The 22,602-nt window shown below is 53.0% G+C and overlaps 1 protein-coding gene across 3 annotated transcripts; it reads left to right on the top strand.

Annotated features, from left to right (window-relative positions):
* Positions 1 to 404: 404 nt before the first annotated feature.
* On the top strand, positions 405 to 21,637 carry NLGN3 (neuroligin 3). 3 transcript variants are annotated; one of them, XM_066357052.1, is made up of 8 exons: positions 405 to 518; positions 2,909 to 3,565; positions 4,184 to 4,243; positions 7,970 to 8,029; positions 9,655 to 9,804; positions 15,891 to 16,076; positions 18,414 to 19,203; positions 19,783 to 21,637. In XM_066357052.1, exons 2-8 carry the CDS (start codon positions 3,109 to 3,111, stop codon positions 20,624 to 20,626), a joined length of 2,547 nt encoding a protein of 848 aa, XP_066213149.1. In that variant the 5' UTR covers positions 405 to 518; positions 2,909 to 3,108; the 3' UTR covers positions 20,627 to 21,637. The 3 variants fall into 3 exon arrangements, with proteins under 3 accessions (XP_066213149.1, XP_066213151.1, XP_066213152.1); XM_066357054.1 differs by lacking the exon at positions 4,184 to 4,243; XM_066357055.1 differs by lacking the exons at positions 4,184 to 4,243; positions 7,970 to 8,029.
* The last annotated feature ends 965 nt before the right edge of the window (positions 21,638 to 22,602 follow it).

Below are 22,602 nucleotides of genomic sequence, written 5' to 3'. Positions count from 1 at the left end.
GGTGGGCAAGTGGCAGGATGTAGGCAGGCTGCCCCCCTACTGGTGCTACTTGAGTAGTGCTGGTGCTGAGGAGAGAGGAGAGATCCTGAGAGGTGGCGCGAGTCTTCGTGGAGTATGGGGGCTCCTGCAGGCAGTGCCTCAGTTTCTCCCTTTGTTTCAAGGTCTTCAGCTTTGCAGGTAAAGTTGGAACCAGCTGACCTGGAAGATGACCTGTTCGTGATTTGAGGGTTGTGTGTGTGGGGAAGAGGGGTTGCATGAGCAGTGCGTGCCTGAGCAGGGGAGGAACTGGGCCATGCCCCAGGACTTGAGCCATCTCTGGCGCAAGAGGAGTTAATGGCAGGGACCGCGCCCCCCGTGTCCGGGCACGCGCAGCTCGCCCCTCGGTGCGCGGGCACAGCAGCCAGGCAGCCGGAGAGCAGAGAGCGGATCTCGGGGATTCGGGTGCGGAGCCCTTGGCCTGGAGGCAATATGGGTGGTCCGCGGCCCGGTCCAGTCGCTTGCAACAGCCCAGGGAACAGGTGAGGCCGCCTGCCCCGGTCTCTCATCCTTTAGCTGCCCATACCTTGCCCCGATCCTACTCCCTCCCAATTTCAGGCTCCTTCACTCCCCAGCCAGCGCTCCCCATCCTTCTCCACCCATGTTCTCCATCGGCACCCCTGACACCCCAGTTCTTCCCCCCCGTTCTCTCTCCTCCACCTCCTCCCTGAATCCCGCATCCCTCTCATCCTCCCGCCCATGGTCCCTCTATTTCCACAGCCCAGCCGGCATGCTCATCAAAATATCCATACTGAGGGGCCCCAGCCCTGGTCCCGTGTTGCCTATCGCCAGGCCCCCCCCCCCGCAGTGCAGCCCCGTCCCTCTTCCATCATAGCATCTAACAGCCAGGCTCCCTCCCCCACTCTCTGCAGCCCCCCCCCAGGCCTTTATCCTGTCCTCCCCCATTCCAATGCAGCTCCATCCCTCAATTCCACTGGAGCCCTGCCCTCGTAGCCCCTGATACTGATACTGCGGTTTGCAATACCTGTGCGTCCCTGCACAATGCCTCTCACCTAGTGCCGCTCCAGCCTAAGCAGTACCCCCAGATGCCAGTCTAATTCCCGGCATTGCTGCGTCCCCTTGCCTTCTCCCCAATTGCAAGTTGGACCAGGATGGAGATCTTGGCCTTGGGGACTCACAGTGGGCTCTAGGATACAGAGGGCGTTTGGGGGTCAATTGGCTAGATGTTCACGGGGGTGAAGCTACAGGGAATTGACTCAAAGGGGGCCGACATTTGGCACTGAAGGGGTACTGGAGACGGGGGCATCCCGAAAGGGTTAATGGAATTTGTGGGGAGGGGTGGCATCAACAGGGTTAATGGTAGGGGGGGTGCTGGCGGGGAAGCCGTGTGAATGAGCGGTCTGTGCCCCAGAGTTGCCATGGAGACGGTGAATGGGGGGATTGTGTGAACTCAGCTGCGGACTATCCCCCCCCCCCATACACACACACACCCACTCCCTCCTGCCCCACCTCCCTACTCCTACCCCTTCTTTCTCCAGCCCCTCCTCCCCCCACCCGGGTGCATTATGGGTAGTGCCTGGGATCTAACCCCCCCATACTTTGCTCCCCATTTCCTCCGAACCCCTCCCCTTTGGTCGGTTTGCCCCCCTCCCTCCTCCACCTTCTCCTTGTGCGTGTGCGCTCGCGCTCTCTCTTTCTCTGTCTGTCTGTCTCTCACACACTCTCTCTCTCTCATTCCCCTCTAGAGGTGGCCGATTGCCGGGCGTTCCCAATCTCCCTCCCCCACCCCTTCAGGCAGTTCTTAAAGTCTTAAAGGAGAAGGCCGGAATCCTGGAAAGCGGGAGAAATGGGGAATATAAAATTGTGTGTGTGTCCATGCATGAGTGTCTATTTGTGCCGGTGGATATGTGCTGACTTTGGAGCTGTGTCAGAAGGCCTGTGTCTTGTGTTGCTATTACTGTTCCTGTCTCCACCTAATGTGTCACCATCATGCTGCCTGTGTCTCTGGATATTTACCTGAGCAGTGTCTGTGATTGTATTTTAGTAAATCTCTGTGTCTCTGAATCTGAGTCTGGCTCAGGGACGCTCTCAGTCTCAGAACGAGGCACCACACGAGGGGATCTCTGTGGCTTTGGAGTGTATGTCTCTGCGAGTGTCTGCTCTCTGGCTTGATCTCTCTCACTCCCTCTTTGAGACTGTGTTTATTTCTGTGAGTTTCTGAGTATGTGTTCCCTGCACTCTGCTGTTTATTTTCCCGGGGGGGGGGGGGGGTATCAACAATGCCTAGGCTCCTGGGAAGAAGGTTTTCTGCCTGACTTCTGGCATTCCGTGTGAATCAGAGCCAGCCGCCAGACATGACCAAGGCTTAAGAATTTGGGAGCAGTTAGGGCTAAGGAGAAATGTACAAGAGGGTCTGAGCACTTTGGCAGGTGGTGGTCCTGTCTCTGCCTCTGCCCCGTCTGAGCACGAGGGGTCTCTTTGTGGGACTCTTTGCCTGTCTGCTGCTTTTCCTTCTTATGGCACAGAGAACCAGTGTGAGGGTCACAATCCTGTCCTCAGAGCTGATGTGGAGGCACCTGTGTAGCCTTTCCAGCCCAGGAGCTAAAGAACTCAATGTTTGTGCAGCAGACCGAGGGATCTGAGCTCCATTTCCAGTGCTCACCCTGCTACCACATGCTGCTGTGGCTCCATTGGCTGAGGGCTTCAAGTTGGGGACTGGGAACTTGTGGTGGCAGCCACCTTCACTCTATCGATCCCCTTCGGTTTTCTAACCTTGGCTGGGCACACAGAATGGCATGTGAAACCTCCCCTAACTAACTGTGTGAGAATAGCTCAAGCCTGGCAGGTCCCACAGACCCACCCCACAGCCTTCCCCAGTGTCTCGATGATGAATACTTCCCTCTTTCCACAGGCCTGTCTGGCCCTGAGGGAGTCCCCTTTCTGAAGCCGTGGTGCTTGGACGACCTGCTCTCTACGTGGCCAGCACCTGTAGGTGTGCCTCAAGAGCCCAGTTTTGAGGTTCAAGTCAGTGTGGCCATGAAGGGGCTGCCTATTGGGCTGATGCTGTGACCCTTGGAGTCTGCCTTTTTTGCCAATCCCCCTGCCCAGAACATGTGGCTGCGGCTTGGCCTGCCCTGGCTGTCCCTGAGCCCCAAGCCCACAGTTGGCCGGAACCTGTACCTCACCCTGTGCTTCCTCGGCTTGGTGCTGAGGGCCAGTCCTCAGGCCCCAGCGCCCACAGTCAACACTCACTTTGGGAAGCTAAGGGGTGCCCGGGTACCACTGCCCAGTGAGATCCTGGGGCCTGTGGACCAATACCTGGGGGTACCCTACGCAGCTCCTCCAATCGGCGAGAAACGGTTCCTGCCCCCGGAACCACCCCCATCCTGGTCGGGCATCCGGAACGCCACACACTTTCCCCCAGTGTGCCCCCAGAACATCCACACAGCTGTGCCCGAAGTCATGCTGCCCGTCTGGTTCACTGCCAACTTGGATATCGTCGCCACGTACATTCAGGAGCCCAATGAAGACTGCCTCTACCTGAATGTCTATGTGCCCACGGAGGATGGTGAGTGCTGCAGCCAGGCACTGTGCCCTCCCTGCCTCCCACACCCCTGTTGTGTTTGTGGCTCGCATGTGGTTGTGTGCCCTGCAGCATGCCTCTGTCTGTCTGTGACAATGCTTCTAACCATCACTCTGCTTGACCTCCCCCTCCCTCCTCCCTGTTCTTCCCTCTCCCAGCATTGTCTGAGCTCCCATGTGTGAGTGACACTGTTCCCAGGAGGGGCCTGGCCAGGCCTGAGAGCTGTGACAAGTCTAGGGCCAGAGTGCTGGATGGGGTTTCCCCGGGGTCCTGGGTCCCTGCCGGCAGCTGAGTTGCCTGAGGGAGGATGTGGGCTCCACAGGCCCCCTGTTGCCATTCCACCTGCTTTGAAAGATGATAGCTGTGGGTAGCCAGCCGAGCTGGGTGTGTGGGGGTGGCGTGGGGGCAAGGCTGGTGGGCACTGCTCAGATGCCTCCTCCCACAGGGGTCACACTAAGGTAAGTGACAGAAACAAGGAGGTGGTGGGACAGGCTCTCTGCCACGTGCCACCTGCAGAGCAGCTCCTGGGGCCTGGGGGGTGGGGGGTGCATGTCCCTGGGCAGAGGCCTCTTGTTATTTTTTAGTTTTTTATTCATTTTACAGTAAAGCGGATTTCCAAGGAATGCGCCCGAAAGCCCAACAAGAAAATTTGTAGGAAAGGAGGTAGGTAGCGAGCCGGCGGGGAGGGAGAGAGAGAGAGAGAGGGAGGGCTGCTTGCCCACCTGCCCTTGCCCCCGAGGGCCCAGCCTTCCTGCAGTAGCCTAGGCTCAGGGGGCGGTTGCCTTTTCAGGGAGGATTTCGTGGCCTGAGGCAGGTTCAGAGCAGAAGCAGCAACCCTGTTTCTTCAGTCTTCTCAGTCCCCAGTTCCACCCTTATGCGTGTGCCCAAGACAGAGCTGGGTTCCCTCTGGCCACCTCATGAGACTCGAGGCAGCCTGCATGGAGCCAGAGGCGCTGCCTTTGCCTGGTGATCAGGGAGCCATCCCTAGTGTCCCTTGCTGGGTTCATAGTCCAGGCTTAGTGGTCGTGCCACCCAACAGCCCCTCCCCCAGAGCAAGTATAGCTGAGGACCTGGGCTGGCCCAGTGGTGACCTTGGGGTCTCCAAGAACTGCGGACCAGAAGGAGGCACAATACCCTGCATTTTAAATTGACCTTCTTGCTGGGAAGAGTTTGTTCCCCCTCATAATAATCCTTCATGTCTGAATGGCACTTTATGTGTTCCGTAAAGTGCTTTCATACTTACCTCGTAAAATCCTCCCCACATCTCTGGAAGCTTCTAAGGCAGGAGTCAGTATCCCAATTTTATGGATGAAGAAACAGGCCCAGGGGGTGACTTGCTGCTGCTCAAGGGCCCCTCACTGGTCTGTGGCAGAGCTGAGACCAAAACCTGGGTCTCTTGACCCTCAGAGCAGTGTTCTTTCCACTGTAGCACGTGAGGCGACTCCAGTCCGGCCATTCCCACCTCCTCAACTCTGAAAATTGCTTGGGCCAAACTGGAAACAGCAACAGCCTAAGAAACTGCTGGGAAATCAGCCTCATCCCTTCAACCCTTCAGAAGCTGGCAGTTTGTTCTCCTTTGAGTTTCTAGAGCAGGGTTCCCCCATGTGGGGTCTTCAGAACTCCCCAACCGGGTGCTTCCTGCTGAGTGAGGTCAGGGAGCAGGGCCCGGGCTCTCCATGTCGGGCGCCTGTGCTGAATGCTTTTGATGCAGAAGCCAAGAGGAAGGCCTGCTGCCCTAGGGGGTGGCCCACCATATCCCCAGCCCCAGCCCAGGCTCCTGCACACAGTAGGCTATCAGCAAACACTTTTTACACCAATGGAGAAGCGCTGTGGTGCTGTAACAACAGTACAGGTCTGGGAGCCACAAGCCAGACCGAGTCCAAGCTATTGCTTAGGCATGTCGTTCTTTTAAGAAGCTCTGTTTCTGCATTTGAAGGTGGTGGAGGACTGGTCTGTCCTTAACATTCCATTAGCCTATCGATGAATTCACAAAGAGGGGTCTCTTAGACCTGCTGCTATGAGTTACTTTCTGGGGGGTATGGGAGGTTGACCTTTAACATTAACCATTTCCTAGGGCGATGATCTCCCCAGGGCAGCAGCAAGAGCCCAGGGCAGTCCAATCCAGTCCTCGGAGTTTGGCCAGCGAGCTGGCTGTAAGTGCCACTCAGATGCATTTACTGATCATGGTAGTAGACTGTGGGCAAGGCCAAGTGCTAGGTGTTGTGGGGATGTGGAGAGATGAATGAGTCAAAGGAAAGACTTAGAAATAACCAAAGGTCTGATCACTACTCTGAATAAGCTCCTAGACTAGTATTTAGTCTCAGCTAATTTAGCTCAGTCCCACAAGCCAACCTGGGAAATAGGTTTTCAGATAGTGTGCAGGAGGTGATTTGGTCATTTAGCTGTTCAAAGTAGTTCCCTATCCAGGGCCAATTGGCCCTTTGGAAGAGACTCATCTGCAGAGGTGGTTAAGGTTGTGTGCTCAGGGTTGGCAGGGTTGGCAGGGCTTGCCTGGCTGAGACCTTGCAGCTGTGCCATGTCAGGGTGGGGGATGGGGGTCGAGCTGGCCTGGGTGACAGAAGTGGCAGCAAGGAGTTGCTCAGCACATGCTTAGCTGAAGGAGTAAAGGCATCTGTGTGGAGAAGCCTGGGACTGCAGCAACTCAAGGATCCCATGGAGGGAGGAGGGTGCATCGTCTAAGTCAGGACCCATGGGAAGTAAAGGATTTCCTGAGAACACCTGCCCCATCCTCATCTCCACCCCCATCAAGTTGGAGGGAATTCAAGTTTAGGGCTAAGGGATTCCCTTCCCTCTGGGAGGGGGCTTCCCACTGTGTGGATGATGATGCTCCATGTCCCACAGGGTCTCAGAGTGAAGATGGTAGATGCCACTGGAAGTTGGGAAGCTGCAAGCAGTTTCTACCCCTTCTCCTGGGTTCTTGTTCTAGTTGAAAAGCCATTTGTATAATGAGGGCAGTTTCTGTTTTGATAATAGCTATAAGGGAATTCAGTCATCAGAGCCCAGGCCAGCTGAGAAACCAGGCTATTTGCTGCTCCAGGCTTAGAGTATCTGGTGTTCTAGAGAAAAGGGCCAGCCCTGGGGGCCAGCAGACTGACCTCTGCTCCCACACAGTGCCTAGCACCCAGGTAGCTTGATGGCCATTCTCAACATGCACTTCTTGTCTCCTTAGAACAGGAAGAAGAATTGGTGCCAGCTCACCCCAGGTCCTAAATGTCTCTCTTCTCTCCTCTGGTCTCTTCTCTTCTCTCCTTCCCTTCCCTCCCTTCCCAGCCATGCTCCACCTCTTTGCTCATTTTTTCCTTCCCTTTCCCCTATCCCCAAAAGATGGCATGGTGCAGTGGAAAGACCATGGGCTTTGGAGTCAAGCAGACCTGGGATCGAATCTCACCTCTAGCACTTTCTGGCTGTGTGACCTTGAGCAAGTCAGTTCACCTCTCTGAACCTCAGTTTCCCCATCAGTAAAGCAGGAATAAAGAGAATACCCACCTCATTGGAGTGTAAGGGGAAACCGTGTGGCAGAAGTAGAGTGTCTGGTACATGATAAATATTCAGCACATAGGACGTAGCAGGAGCTATTACCATTATTCCTATCTCTCTCTCTCTCTCTCTCTGCTTCTCTCTGTTTCTCTCTCTCTCTCTCCCCTCTCCTCATTTCTCTGTTCCCTCTTCTTTCTTTCCCTCCCTCTGGCTCTCTCTAGATCTCAGAGCAAAGCTTGCTGCTCTCAGGCCTGGTTCCTATGTGCAGGAGCCCCATTTACCATTAACCAGAGCAGGGGCCCCAACATGGAAGACCGGAGGGACTGCTTCATCACCTGTTTTCTCCTGTGGGAATCAGGGTCAGCTGAGGCCCAGCGTGAGACTGCTTGCTGGGCTGGGGGAGCTCAGCTGGGGTCCCTGGTGCTTTTCTCTGCCCTCACAGCTCACATACGTCTCCACACATGCTGGCAATGCCGCCTCTCACACTCAGTGCCTAAGCCTGTGTTCTCCAGCTCAGCCTGCCTGTGTGCACATGCACAGCCCCTTCCAGATGGAAGGGGTCCCTTCCCCGACTGGCTCTCTGGCTCTGTGCCCTGGCCCACCTGCTGCTACCTTCTTTTCAACTGGGAAGGTCGTTGGTTGAAATGGGCTGTTGGGGACAGGGAGGCAGGGCAGCAGGGCGCACAGCAGGGCCTGCACCCACCATCATACTGATGAAGGTCTGGGCCTCAGCCCACCCATTCCCTCAGTTCTTGCCATCCCTCCTGCCTGTCCTGGGCCCAGGCCCAGAGCTGGCTTGCTGGGCCACACTGCAGTCATGCTGTTTTTGAATTCTCTCTCTGTTTTGTTCTTTGTTCTGTGCTGTTGTGTCTCCCCGTGTCTGGTCCCCAGGATCCGGAGCTAAGAAACAGGGCGAGGACTTAGCGGATAATGACGGGGATGAAGATGAAGGTATTTGGGGGCTGCAGGGCGCGGCAGCTGGTGCATGGCACAGAGCCCCTCCCCCTCTCGATGGGGAGAAGCCCCATCTGTCTGTCTGTCCTTCCGTTGGTGTGTTTCTGTTTCTGTACAAAGCCGTTGGGCTGTTCATCCATCTTTGGCCTGGTTGGCCACTGGGAGTTCCAGGGTTATGGACACAGCTGGCAGGAGCAGAGGACCACGAGCAGAGCCATGGGGAGGGCATCCTCCTGGCCCCGGTCACCCACCTGTTCTTGGTCTTCCAGTAGCAAATGGGGACTGCTGGAGATAGCTTTCTCCCACCTTCTGTGGCTCCTGGGCATCTGCCCCCACTGCACAGCAGGGACAGTGGAGAGAAGGCAGGGTAGAGGGGGGAGACACCTGTGTTTTGCGGGGAGACTGGCTCCTGGGAAAGGGGCCCAGCAGGACATTGGACTGAGGAGCAAGGCAGTGACAACCAAAAGGCCTGGAAAAGAGCTCCAGCTGGAACCTACCCCACTTCTCCTAGCAAGGGAGAGATGGCCTTGGGTCCAGGGGCTGCAGTGGGTTCAGGCCAGGGCCGGGATTCAGTCCTGAAGTGCCAGGCTGAGCCCAGGACACCATAGCCCAGTCAGGAGATGGCATAAGATCCTTTGGAAAGCAGGTTGTGTTTTGCTAGGCAGCGGAGAACCTCTCCTTCTACCCCCATGCCATGGCCCCGCCCTCTGCCCCTGGAAGGTCAGAGAGCTCAGGGGGCCCACTGGTGGCTGGCAGGGCTGTGACGGTGTGGCCATGTGTTGAGAGGCCACAGGTAGAGGTGGTCAGATTGAAGCCTCCTGAGTGCCCCGCCCAGCCCTGCCCCCGGGCAGCTGGGGCTGGGCAGCAGCCACTTCAAGGTCCCTCGTTTGTACAGCCTCTGGGAGGCTCCATCTTCATCTTAATGCTGATGGGGCAGGGTCTCTCCTTCTCAGTTCTGCCCTTTCCTTTTCCTCTTTCACACCCCCAGTGGCTCCAGATAAGTCTGCCCAGTGCCCGGGGAAAACGGGGTAAATGAGCACATGGCTGGAAAACCATGTCACTGAGCTTCCCCCTCCCCCGTCTCTGCCATTCACCCCCTTTTTCCACAGTCTTCCTTGTTTTCTCCCTGTGCTACCCCTATTCCCACCCCTCTTGTCTCTGTCTGCACTGGGGGGCCAGCTGCTGCCAATGGCTGTATTTCCATGGAACTGGTCTAGTCTTGGGAGTTCCAGGGCTCCCCAGCCCCTGCTCTCTAAAGCCATATCAGGTCCCAGGACCCCTGGGTGTGCAGGGCAGGGACTCGCTCGATTCAACCAAGGCACCAGCCCTTCCTCTCCCTCCTGGCCCCCTGCCTCCAGGGCCCAGCCACAGCCTACCGGGGCTTAGCTGGGACAGGCCCACCTGGCTGCTGGGAGGCACCTGAAACGTGACTGAAGTCCTCCACGGGTCTCTGGCCGGTGCTTGAAGTCCAGGCTAAGCAGCCCCCTGAGTCCTGCCCTCAGACATGGCGGTGGTGTCCTGGCACCTGGGATAGCTTTACTGCCCACACCCCCCCAGGGCTGGCGGGGGTGGGGGAGGAAGGGCACCCTACCCAGCCTGTGTCTCACCCCTTCTCCTTACAGACATCCGGGACAGTGGTGCTAAGCCAGTCATGGTCTACATCCATGGAGGCTCTTACATGGAAGGGACAGGCAACATGATTGACGGCAGCATCCTCGCCAGTTATGGCAATGTCATCGTTATCACCCTCAACTATCGGGTTGGGGTGCTAGGTATGGTTCCCCGCTCGGTGCCCAGATGGAAGCCTGGGTTCCCGAGGAGGGGGGCACGAATGCTGGGGAGTTAATAACAGGTGGCCTTGATTCTCTAGCTGAGGCTGATGACGAGTCAAATGTTGTCCCATTAACCCCACCCAAGTGACAGGAGATTTCCTGTGTCCCCAGGCCTTTTCCTGGGTGTTTTGATGCCACTGAAAATTCAATTAAAACTTAAAATCTTCTCTTAGGTCTTAAGCCAGGTCTCTGTTTCCAGACTTTTGCTCAGCTGAGTCTTGTAGAGCCCATTAAGTTTCTAGTGTCCTGTCCTCATCCTGTCTACCCACGGGCTCATTCCGAGACACTCTGCACAGACACAGGCACTCCATCTAGTCTAGCCAGCCGCACACCCGCACACCTGCACACCCTCATATGTCACACGTGTACACAGCCCTCATTGACCCTCATGCATACGATGATTTCTCACTCACCCTCCACAAGCACACACATATATAGATCCCCACATCCACATCTATGTCCCTCTTATGTAAGCACTCATTCCCCCAGGACTCCATATACACTCCACACATGTGTCTGCCCCCAAACATATCTACATGCCCATATGTGTCTATACACCCCATATCCCTACCCCACATCTACATAGGTTTCTCTAACCTTCCATACAAACACACATTATCATATAACTCTCCCTGCATGTGCCTATATCCACATGTGTGCTCTATACAAAGACTCACATCCTGTACATCCACACACAAGCCCTACACCTATATACCTTATGTGTATATAAGTGTTTCTTCTGCACTTATACATACGTACTCACATCACCCTACACACCCCACCTCTGCATCTGTCCAACACTCACATGCACATATATGTCCCTCACCTTCCTTACATAACACAAACCAGTATTCCCCCTTCCCACACTTATGTACCCATACCTGCACATCCATGCCCCCCACATATGCACAAATTCTACACACAAAACCCTCATATTCCTGCTTGCACATCTACATGTATATCCCCTTACATGTACACAAACCCATAGCCCCTCCTACACATACACCCACATGTACATGCACATCCCATACATGCCTTGCATATATGCATACAATACATACATATGCACATATGTATTCCTCACCTTACCCCACAACTGTATGTACTTTCATAATCCCACACCTGGCCATCCATGCACACACATCTCTATTCACCTCACACTCATGCACACCCACACTTACATAGCCCCTGTACATACACATACACCTTTCCTCTACTCTGTGCATGAACACATCCCCAGACACTCCAAGCCATTACACAAACACTCTCACATGTACACACTTATTTTCCCATTGCCTCCTCATACACACCCATGTGCCCTTCCTTGCACATACTTGGTCATCCATACTCTTGTTTCAATGATGTAGGCTGCCACTCGACGCTACATCTTCCTTGGTGACTGTTAATGCCTATATGTGGCAAAGGTCTTGAGGTGAACAAGTGCCTCAGAGAAAGCAACTAAGCATACAGGTCCTCGCTCCCTTTCGGATGCTCAGTTAGGCCTCAGAGGGCACAAGCAGCCCCGTTTCCCTGGAGTGGCATGAAGAAGCCACTTCTTGCCTGGAGGGCTTGTGTCCTCAGAATTCCTGTGGGGGTCAAGGCTGTGGTCAGGTCTGTAGGCTTGCATGCTGAACCAGCAATTAGGCATGGCTTCCTGCATGGCTCGTTGGCTGACAGGACCTTATTTTACCTTGCTTTTGAGTATACTGCTTTGCCAGTTCTAAGCCCAGAGGCCCTGGTACTGCCTTTTACCGATGGGTACTGTTATGTCTACAGAGAGGCAGTCTCCTCTTGACTTCCTCTTAACACTATGTGGGATAGCAAGACACCTTTTTGGAGTTCAGACCAGGGAAGTGATATTTCCTGCAAAAAGTGGAGCCTGTGTGCCCTTGAGTGGCATCTGGATACTGGGGAAGCACGTAGGACATCTCCTCAGTCTCTCAGCAGTCTCGCGTGCTTCTGCTGCTGCCCCTCTGTCTCTCTGAATTGTCCCAGGCACCCTGGCAAGGCTCCCTTAAGCTGTTCTGTCCTGTTGAGAAAGGGGCTTTGAATCTGTAATAGTAAAAATAGTACCCTGAAGATGGCCAGAAACCCACATACTAGGGCTGTACAGTTCCTCAGGGGTGATGGGTGTACAAACGCAATCACACACAGCTGCACAGAGGGCACTCATACTCAGTGGCTTAAGGCCAAAAGTAATTTTGCTACTTCCGTTTCTTAGTGAAAGTAATAGAAAACATTCAATTCAGCTGTTTCTAAAAATTATCAGTTTAAAGCTTCGTTCTAGAAGTTGTATTGGAAAGCACAGTGAATACTAAGAATATGCTTCATTTCCATATTATTGGACTGGCTGGGGATGAAGGAAAGAGAGGAGGTGGGGAGGAGAGGAGAAAGAAAAGAAAAGAAAAGAAAAGAAAAGAAAAGAAAAGAAAAGAAAAGAAAAGAAAAGAGGGAAAAATGAAAGAAGAGAAGAGAATAGGGAAAGACGAAAAGGCGATACAGAGAAAGGAAGCAGAAAGGAGATGGGAGAGAGATTTGAAGCGCCCCTCCCGAGCTGTGGGCTGCACAAAAGGCTGCTGCTATTGAGCATTTCCCGTGATTGGCTGATTACTTCACAATCCTTCAGCTGTTTGAATTCTTAAGCTTCTGTATGAGAAGTTTTTAACTTTGGGGGAGTCTTGGACCCCTTTTAGATTCTGATGAAAGCTATGGACTCTCCCTGGAGACACACACACATTTAGCGATGATTTCATGGATTCCTCTGAAGGTCATCTGTGAAACCCAGGTCAACAACACCCCACTTCACAACCTTCTCTCATTTGGATAACCAGCACAGCCTATGTGGGGGCAGAGGTATTATTCTTTGGGCTTAAGTAGTTAATGATCAAAATAATACTACCCAAACCTCAGAAGGCATCATAAACAGAGATTTGGTCAGAAATTCTTTACTGCTTCCGGTGTATTTCTTCAGTGCTTGCTCCAGAACACAAGTGTACAGTAAGCCACTAATTGGATTCTGGGTACATACAGGATGTTATTGTCTCTTGGGGCCAGATGTAGGACATGGCTTTGTCCCTGACACATAGAGATTTTCCTCAGTGTAGCTGAGGCTTTGCTGTTTTGTTTCCCAAATCATCCCAAGACGGATGCATAACGACATCAATTTTGCCATAGATTAATTGATAGAAACAAGAGTTAAGTTCCTACTGCATCTCAAGGTTATAACAAAACTATGTTGAAGGAAACTACATTATTTGAGGACTGGCTGTATGTATATGTGTTCATTTACCTTCCATCCCGGCTGCTTCTCTGGAGCACTGAGCCCAAACACACAGTTCACTCTAAGGTGCTTCTTTACACATCTTGGGCGATACATGTTTGGAGAATGGCCAAGGCAGAGTGGTAGCTATTATTTTAGAAGCCCCACTGAGCTTGAGACCAACAAAAGAAAGGGACTCGAGAAGGATATAGGATGTGGTTATCTCTGGGGCTGAGGAAGTAGGGGCTTGCCAGTTTTATTCTGGGTTTCAGAATTTAATCCTACATCCTTGCTCAGGTACCCTTCAGACAAACTGAACACCTGGTAAACATCAAGCCTTGAGTGACATGGATATCTGGTTTTGACATAGTGTGCCAGGTTTCCCTGTCTTCTGTTGAGAAGCAACTTACCGCATACTGCACCATAAACTTGGGCTCACGGAGAGTAGCTCAGATTTCTCCTGAAGTCTATGGACTTTGGTATTTTGGCCCTCGTTCTCACATGTTTTGCATGGATGGGCTGAGTATGGGGGAGCTAGCGGACAGTGACTGCTTCCCCAGCCTGCCAGGTGTTGTGTGCGATCATGTTTGCTGTGTCATCTTCCTGAGCCTGTTGGCTACCGCACTTCAACAGGACTCTCGTAATAGGGACAGTTGATATGACATCATCCACATGCTTCAGTGCTTCCTATCCCAAGGTTCTTGGAATCCAAGGGAGCCGAGAGTCATGGTTGAACCCTCCATCCAAGTCTTTGTTCCTAACCCAGGAAACCAGTACATGATGGAGCAATCTGCCTGACTTCATCCAAATGCAGGCTCTTCCTCCTGATTGGGACAGATGTATTTGATGCATTGCACTGAATGGTTCCTTCCTTGGAAAAGCCTAAAGCCCAGTGTGCTATTGCCCAAATGAGAGGAAAGGGAAAGAGGATAGAGGGAAAGAAGGAGGGGAGGACAGGCGGGCTAAAGGAAGCACATAGATTTTTGTCAGAGGGTCTCTAGGCTTGGACAGCTGGATTGAGTCTTGGTCAGCGTGCTTGCTCAGACTTGGAGGAGCACCTTTAGTCCGTGAACAGGCCAGCAGAGGAGAAGCTGGCCCCTCACCCAGAGGTACAAAGGCTCCTCCATTCACCCCCATTCAGGCTTTCTCTCATTCTGTCTCATTTCCTCATTGGGATCCTGGGGCTGGAGAGGACTTGTGACTAGGTCTTGAGAGGAATAACTAAGTACTTTTCATCCTTAATTGTATCAAAGGTAAATTAATAACACATCTGAAGAGGGTGAAATGAGCTCTCTTGCAGAAGCTGGAAACAGAAGGACTTGAGAAGGATGAGGGCTTGTGCCTACTTGAGTCTTTTTGAATTCAGCTTCTGCCTGTGGACTTCCAGGACTACCAGAGAGCTCTCTGTAAGCTGAGGGAGCCTCCCCAAACATGTCCTCTCATAAACTTGATGCCAGGTGCTCGGAATGAGCTTTTCACTGTGGAACCAAAGGATATTGATCGTACCAGGTATGGGTTTCCAATGTGTCAGAGCACCACAACTATCCACACTGGAAAGAACCCTTCTGAAAGCCTAGGCTGGGAGAAGGCAGAGCCTTCCAAGGAGCTTAGGGTTCAGGGAAGAGGGATGAAATGAGGCAGCGGGATCCACCTAAAACAGAAGCAGGGTGGTGGTGGTGTGTGTGGGGGCAATATAGGACATCTTTGTGGGATAGCTAGCAGGTGGGTGGGAAGGTAGTTGCCATGACAACAAGTCTCCACAGCAGCAAATCCCAGTAGGTGGATGGGAAGGTAGTCTCCATGGTGACATGTCTCCTCGGCAGCAAATCCCACTGGGTAGGCGGGAAGGCCTGTTTCTGTGGTAATGTACTGCACTGACTTTCCCTTATTTCTTTGCCCAATGAAAAACATGGTCCAACTCAGTGGTCTTCCAACCTGAGCAAGTATTAGAATCACCTGCAGAGTATGTTAAAAACACCGATTGCTGGACCCCATCCCCTGAGTTTCTGATTCATTAGTCCTTGGAGGAAGGGAATGAGACCTGCCCTGAGAATGAGGGGAAGGGGGCACCTGAGGCCCTGGAAAGAGGTGGAGATGGACTAGCTTACACGGGAAGGGGAAGGAGAGCTTAGGGTTGTTGCCTCTTGGGATCTTCACTTTCTTCAGAGAGAAAGAAGGGGAAAGAGAAGTAACTATACATTTGAAACGTGCTCAGTATGTTAGAGATGCTTATGTATGTTCCTTTTATCGTTGTGACAACCTGTTGGAGTATTTTTTATCCCCATTTTACAGAAAGAGAAACTATAGCCCAGAGATTTTAAATAACTTGCCCAAAGCTACACAGCTAGTAAGTAGTAGAGCCAGGACTTGAACCAAGGACTCTCTGAGTCCAGGGTCCCTACTTTTTCCACTCTATCTTGCCAGGTGCTAGAGTCATGACCCGGATAGTACATCAGGGAGGAGGATGCTTTGTCCTGGCCATTTGCAGTTCCTGCAAGTCAAGTCTCCCAACTGGAGGCATCTCCTTTAAATGGTCTGGAGACCTCTCCTTCCAAACTGGGGAGTGGGTGGGAGGCAGGGAACCAATCCTTCCTGTACTGATGGTACTGGACTTGGCTGAAAGGAGCAGTGCTTTATGCTGGCTGGGTGGATAGAACTGTGCTGCATGCTCATCCTCTGTCCCCACAGCCCTGACTCCCACTGCCAGCATAACCCAGGTCCCCCATCTCTCCGCCTTCACTGTCCTCATGCTCTCTGTTGAATCCAGGTTTCCTGAGCACTGGAGATCAGGCCGCCAAAGGCAACTATGGGCTCCTTGACCAAATCCAGGCCCTCCGCTGGGTGAGTGAGAATATTGCCTTCTTCGGTGGCGATCCCCGCCGAATTACCGTCTTCGGCTCAGGCATCGGAGCGTCCTGTGTCAGCCTCCTCACACTGTCACATCACTCTGAGGGTGCGTAGCTCTGGCGTCAAAACACAAATGAACAGAGTGCTGGCTTCCCACCCTGCGCCTCAGGCCTTCCAGGTCCCAGAGTGCCCAGGGCCGGCTCCGGTAGCACCAGGGCAATCAGCCCGCCCTCTTCTATCAGCTCAGTATCCCTTCGGGGGAGAAGCTGAAAGGAAATGTTTTACTAGAGGGAGAAAGAATTCTCCCAATGAGAGAGGGGGTGGAGAGAATGCCACTTACCGCTTGAGAAAGTAATCCCATTCATATCTCCTTCTGATGTGGGCGTCTTATTTGGGCGCGTGGGAGCCCAGTGCCTCTCTGGAGGGGACAAGACATCTTTGTGAGGCCAGGAAGTCTTTCCGGTTTGGGAGGGACACGTGACTGCAAGGTAGCACTCTAGCATGGAGGTTAGTTTTTAGGTGTAAGAAACCCTTATTCTCTACCATTCTCTCTGAAGAACACATCTATTCAAGAAGGGCACTGTCCTTGAGTGGGGAGATGGGTCTCAGGTGAGGACTGCTGACCTGCAAGCCAGGCTTGTTCTGAGTGATGGACACCTGCTATTGGACTTCAGACTGCCTCCCGGGCTGTAGAACTGTGAGGGAAACGCTAACTTGTAGCCCCAAGGGAAGCCCCTCTTCTTGTTGTGAGTCCCTCTGTCAGTGACTCTGCCGAGAGGGCTGAATAGGCCCTTTTTGACTCACAGGAAATGTTCTCATCACCTCTGGATTCTAGCACATTCTGTCTCTGAGAGGTAAAGGTGCCCTTCTCTACAGTGAGGAAATCTGTGAAAGAAGAAATGGTTTTGTTTGTTTGTTTGTTTTTAAGTGAAAGGAGGGGACATAGAAAGACAGACTCCCGTGAGCACCCTGACTGAGATCCACCTGGCAACCTTCGTCCAGGGCCAATGCTCAAATCAATTGAGCCACTGGCTGCAGGAGGAGAAGAAGGAGAGAAGGGAGAGAGAAGGGGGAGAGGGTCAGGGAGAGAAGCAGATGATCACTTTTCCTGTGTGCCCTGACTGGGGATCGAACCCAGGACATCCATACTCTGGGCCGATATTCTACCCACAGAGCCAACCAGCCAGGGCCAAGACATGGCTTTTTCATTGAAATCAACCCTATGAGTTAGTGACATTCTCACAAGACTTTCAGTCTCTCCTATGATCTCCCGCTGAGAGAGAAAAATCACCTTCTCTGACCGGGAAATTCTGTATCTGCCCCTCCAGGGCACTGCCTTGGTGAAAGAAGTCTAAGGTAGGGTCTGTGTCCCACCTTGGAAAGTGTTTCTAGGCAACAGCGATGGCAGCAGGAATTGCTTTTTCCACAAAGGAGGGTCAAGTGATGGCTGTGAGGGTACCTCCTGTGACTGGGGACTGTCGCCCTGGGAGGAGAAGGCCTTCCTTGGAGTGGTGCTGTACTCTGTCTCACAGGGGGCCTGTGTCCCTGGAGGCTGGCCTGATTTAAAGATTTGTTCTCTGTGCCTTTCTGTAATTGATTCATGGAGGAGAACCTTTTGTAAAGTGACACTGCCTCTTAGGTTGTCATCTGTATTTCTCTCCCTCTCTTTCCGCCCGTGCAAACTGCCTTTCTCTTAGAGGAATAAGATTGTGTGCCTAAGGACCAGATCATCCCTTGATGATGCTGGGGGCAGGGAGAGAATGACACCTTTTTTTTTTTTTTCTTGAGAAGAATCATTTACTTTTTGAGTTTGAGGGTCTGGCTCTCCCTCAACTAGTGGGAAATCCAGGTCTGAGGCATTAGTAGCTTTGAGAAAAGGAAAGTCTCTGTGGAGACTGTGGAGTGGAGGACACTCTCTCTGGAGACTTTCAGGCCCGGAGACCTTTGCCCTCGGAATCCTTCCCCAAACTCCCAGAATGCGACACTCTCTCCTGCCTGCGTTTTTCATCTCTCATGAAAAAGACCCCTTTGTGGTGGAAGTGCCAGCTCCCTGGTGGTGTGCTGGCACAGAACTGGGCCCAGCTGGGCAGGAAGCAAGAGGGGAAGACAAGGAGAGATAGAGGGAGCTTAAGGAAGCTGGTGTCTGGGACCCAAGGGGTTAATTCTCCCTGGCATGTCCTTAACCCACAAGTTACCAACTATTGCCCCAAGACAAGGAAGCGAGAAACAAGCAAGGACCCTTTCAGAGAAGGGACCCAGCAACCCGTCTTCTGGTCCTCACCAATCATCCCAGCCCAAAAGGTTTTCCTCCTTCCCAGCCCATTCAACCCATAAGGCAGCGTCAGTAACAAAGGAATGAGGAGGTGTCCCTCAGAGGCAGGCGTGGGAGGCCTGGACTGTGGGTGACAAACAGACCTGACCTGGTGCTGCTTGTCTTCCATAGGGCTTTTTCAGAGGGCCATCATCCAGAGTGGCTCTGCTCTGTCCAGCTGGGCTGTGAACTACCAACCAGTGAAATATACCAGCCTGCTGGCAGACAAGGTGGGCTGTAATGTGCTGGACACAGTGGACATGGTGGACTGTCTTCGGCAGAAGAGTGCCAAAGAGCTGGTAGAGCAGGACATCCAGCCCGCCCGTTACCATGTGGCCTTTGGCCCTGTGATTGATGGTGATGTCATTCCTGATGACCCTGAGATTCTCATGGAACAGGGTGAGTTTCTCAATTACGACATCATGCTGGGTGTCAACCAGGGCGAGGGGCTCAAGTTTGTGGAAGGGGTGGTGGACCCTGAGGATGGTGTCTCTGGCACTGACTTTGATTACTCAGTCTCCAACTTTGTGGACAATCTGTATGGATATCCTGAGGGTAAGGACACCCTGCGGGAGACCATCAAGTTTATGTACACAGACTGGGCAGACCGTGACAACCCTGAGACCCGCCGGAAAACACTGGTGGCCCTCTTCACTGACCACCAGTGGGTGGAGCCTTCAGTGGTGACAGCTGATCTGCACGCCCGCTACGGCTCACCCACCTACTTCTACGCCTTCTACCATCACTGCCAGAGCCTCATGAAGCCTGCGTGGTCAGATGCAGCTCATGGGGATGAAGTCCCCTATGTTTTTGGTGTCCCTATGGTGGGCCCCACTGATCTCTTCCCCTGCAACTTCTCCAAGAATGACGTTATGCTCAGTGCTGTCGTCATGACCTACTGGACCAACTTTGCCAAGACTGGGTAAGGAGAAAGGGGGTGTTCTTCTGTGGGACCCCAGCATGCCCTCCCCTCTACTCCTCTTATCTAAACCTCTTCTATCATCACCCTTCCCAAAGTATTCCCCACATCTTTCTTGGCAATCCTTTCACCCTCCCCCCATACTTCCTCCTTTTGAGTCTTTCATGTCATTTCTTTCCCTTCATATTTTTGCTGAGACTCATAACTCGGTTAATGTTAGGGCTGAGCAGGAGTGAGAGTCATTGGGCTGAACTATGGGACTCAAGGTGAAATGCTCAGAGGCTGTGTGAAGACAGAATAAGCACATCAGAAAGAGCCCTTAAAGGGCCCTTGGGAAAACTGGGCAGCTGAAAGGATTGGTGCATGGTCTTACAGGATGGGCACAGGGGAGGGCAAGATGGTTCCATGGTGCTGTGGGAAGTCAGAGTTCAAGGCTGGGAAAGAGGAGTAGAGACAAAGGTGGCAACGGGGAAATTTTGGACTGGGGAGGAGGTTTTCAGGGGCAGGTGTCAGAGGAAGAATATTGGACCCTTTCCGCATCTAGGTGGAGTGGTGACCCCAGATTTCAATGTGGTATTTCAGGGATCCCAACAAGCCGGTCCCCCAGGACACCAAGTTCATTCACACCAAGGCAAACCGCTTTGAGGAAGTGGCCTGGTCCAAATACAATCCCCGAGACCAGCTCTACCTGCACATCGGCCTGAAACCGAGGGTCCGCGATCATTATCGGGCCACTAAGGTGGCCTTTTGGAAACACCTGGTGCCCCATCTGTACAACCTGCATGACATGTTCCACTATACGTCCACAACCACCAAAGTGCCGCCCCCGGACACCACCCACAGCTCCCACATCACCCGAAGGCCCAACGGCAAAACCTGGAGCACCAAGCGGCCAGCCATCCCCCCAGCCTACAGCAATGAGAACGCCCAGGGCCCCTGGGATGGGGAGCAGGATGCAGGGCCGCTCTTGGTGGAGAATCCTCGTGACTACTCCACTGAATTAAGTGTCACCATCGCCGTGGGCGCCTCCCTTCTGTTCCTTAACGTTCTGGCCTTCGCTGCCCTCTACTACCGTAAGGACAAACGACGGCAAGAGCCCCTGCGGCAGCCCAGCCCTCAGCGGGGAGCTGGGGCCCCTGAGTTGGGAGCTGCTCCCGAGGAGGAGCTGGCTGCCCTGCAGCTGGGCCCCACCCACCACGAGTGTGAGGCTGGTCCCCCCCACGACACCCTGCGCCTCACTGCGCTGCCTGACTACACGCTGACCCTGCGGCGCTCCCCTGATGACATCCCACTCATGACCCCCAACACCATCACCATGATTCCCAATTCCCTGGTAGGGTTGCAGACGTTGCACCCTTATAACACGTTTGCCGCAGGGTTCAACAGTACCGGGCTGCCGCACTCACACTCCACTACCCGGGTATAGCTCCAGCCCAGAGCACAGCCTACTCCCGGTCCCTCCCCCCAGACCCATGAACACACATGCACACACAGACACACACACACAGAGACATCCACACATATATGTATACACATGCACCCACGCCCAACAGCAGACCCACCTGCACAAACATAGACAGATGTAGACATGCGCCTGCATGTACAAAAACACAAATAAAGGAAGTAAACCTGAACAAACCCTTCAAACGGGGACACAAATGGGTCCTCGGCTTCCCGAGGGAACAGCCACTGAAGCCAGGTCCTTGAGCCGGACCGCAGACACTCCGGGGGCCTGAAAGCGCCCGCTGGCCACCCCCTTGGTGCTCGCCCTGCGCCTCTCTCGGAACCGCAGCACTGACCAACTGCAGACTTGGGAGCTGTAAAGAGCAGGGTAGCTCTTTCTCCCCCAGATTTGGTCTTTTTTTCTGGGTCTTGTTTTTGTTGATGTTTTTAAAAAGAAAAAAAAATTTTTGGAACAAATACTTCTCCAACTTGTGAGTGCAAAGAGGCTCCAGAAAGGAAGACCCCAGGCCCAGGTCTTTCTGTCCCTGGGACTCCCCGTGCTCACACCATCCAACCAAGGAACAAGATCCCCAAGAAAGAAACAGATTTGAGGAAGACCGTGGGGTGAGAAGAAGAAGGGGTGGCCGCTGGATGGGTCGGAGAGCCTGACGGGAGACCATTTCCAGCCGTCTCTGCAGAGTAGGTTTGGTGACTGAGGTTTGGTGGAGGCCACGTGATTATCGGGTCTCCGCTATAATTTGGGTTCTGCCTCTGCCCTTGGGGTAAAGCTATCAGAAACTCACCCCATTTTATTTACAGTCTCTTTTGTGTCTGTCATTTCTCTTTCAAAAAGGCAGTGTTTTTTGTTGTTGTTGGCTTTTTTTTAAAGAAAAGTTCTTAAAACACTAACGGAAACCCATGGAGTTTGTCCTTTGTAAAAATTTTAAACACAGTGTCTTGTTATAAAAATAAAAAATCCAGTTAGCACTCCCAACTTGCCTCCCTTGCACAGGACTTGCCCTGACCAACGACAAACATAGCAGCAGGGCGCCTCTGCAGGCTGGGAGTCGCCTCTGCGGGCTGGGGATCACAGCGGCTCTCTGCCTCCTGTGCCTTTAAGCTGATAACATACTTAGGCTGCTCTCTGCTGGCCCTGTAGGAAGGCCTCTCCAGTCTTCCTCAGTTTGCTGTCCCCACCCCAAGGGCTATATAGGTTCCTGCTGCTGACGCCTTCTCCTAGCGCCCCGGGCCTCCTACTGAAATGGCAAAAATAACACTTCCTTCTCCTCTACTGCCACTGCCACCAGGGCCACCACCCTGCCCTCAGCCTGGACTGGGGACTGGGAGGAGGTCTGACTTCTGACATGCTGAAATGCTTACTCATATCTGAACCCAATGAGGCATCAGGTCTGTAGACTCTATGGCCTTGGGTTACTGACCAAGCAGGGGCCCTCTCTTCCCCAGAGATGTTTGTCTCTTGTTCTGTGACTTGGAATTGAAGTCTTTAGGGTCCTGGGAGAAGCTTCTCTCCAGGCTGTGATCAATGGCTCCCTATCGACCTTGGGGGACACATTCGGTGGGGAGGGTTAGCATTATGGCATTTCATCCTATTCTCAGTGACTTGAAGGGCCTAACCAGGAGTCTGCTCCTCAAGTGTGACAGTTGGGTGGGATTGCTGACACCCCAGAAACCAGGAATAGAATTCTTCAAAGTGACCTTGAGACTGTGAGGGAAACGAACCAACACAGCAGGATGATGTTCAGAGGGGACGGACACGAGGTACTACAAGGACTAATCTACTTGTATCATGCAAGATGACAAGAAAGATGGGCAAGGATCGACTTGACACAGTATAGTTAAAAAAGAACAAAAAAGAACTGGGGACACAGTGTCAGGGTGGGTCACAGCGGAATGGGCCCATAATGTAGAACTGGTTTCTCCTCCATCCACTCTCCCTCC

Source organism: Saccopteryx leptura, chromosome X, assembly GCF_036850995.1.
Source record: "Saccopteryx leptura isolate mSacLep1 chromosome X, mSacLep1_pri_phased_curated, whole genome shotgun sequence".
NCBI lineage: Eukaryota > Metazoa > Chordata > Mammalia > Chiroptera > Emballonuridae > Saccopteryx > Saccopteryx leptura.
This window is presented reverse-complemented; position numbering and strand designations above follow the sequence as displayed.

Excerpts from the sequence above, each read along its gene's own strand:
- NLGN3 (XM_066357052.1), top strand. The coding sequence starts at position 3,109 with ATGTGGCTGCGGCTTGGCCTGCCCTGGCTGTCCCTGAGCCCCAAGCCC. Across the intron at positions 4,244-7,969 it reads GAAAATTTGTAGGAAAGGAG|GATCCGGAGCTAAGAAACAG; the intron begins GTAGGTAGCGAG and ends TCTGGTCCCCAG. Across the intron at positions 16,077-18,413 it reads ACTGTCACATCACTCTGAGG|GGCTTTTTCAGAGGGCCATC; the intron begins GTGCGTAGCTCT and ends TGTCTTCCATAG.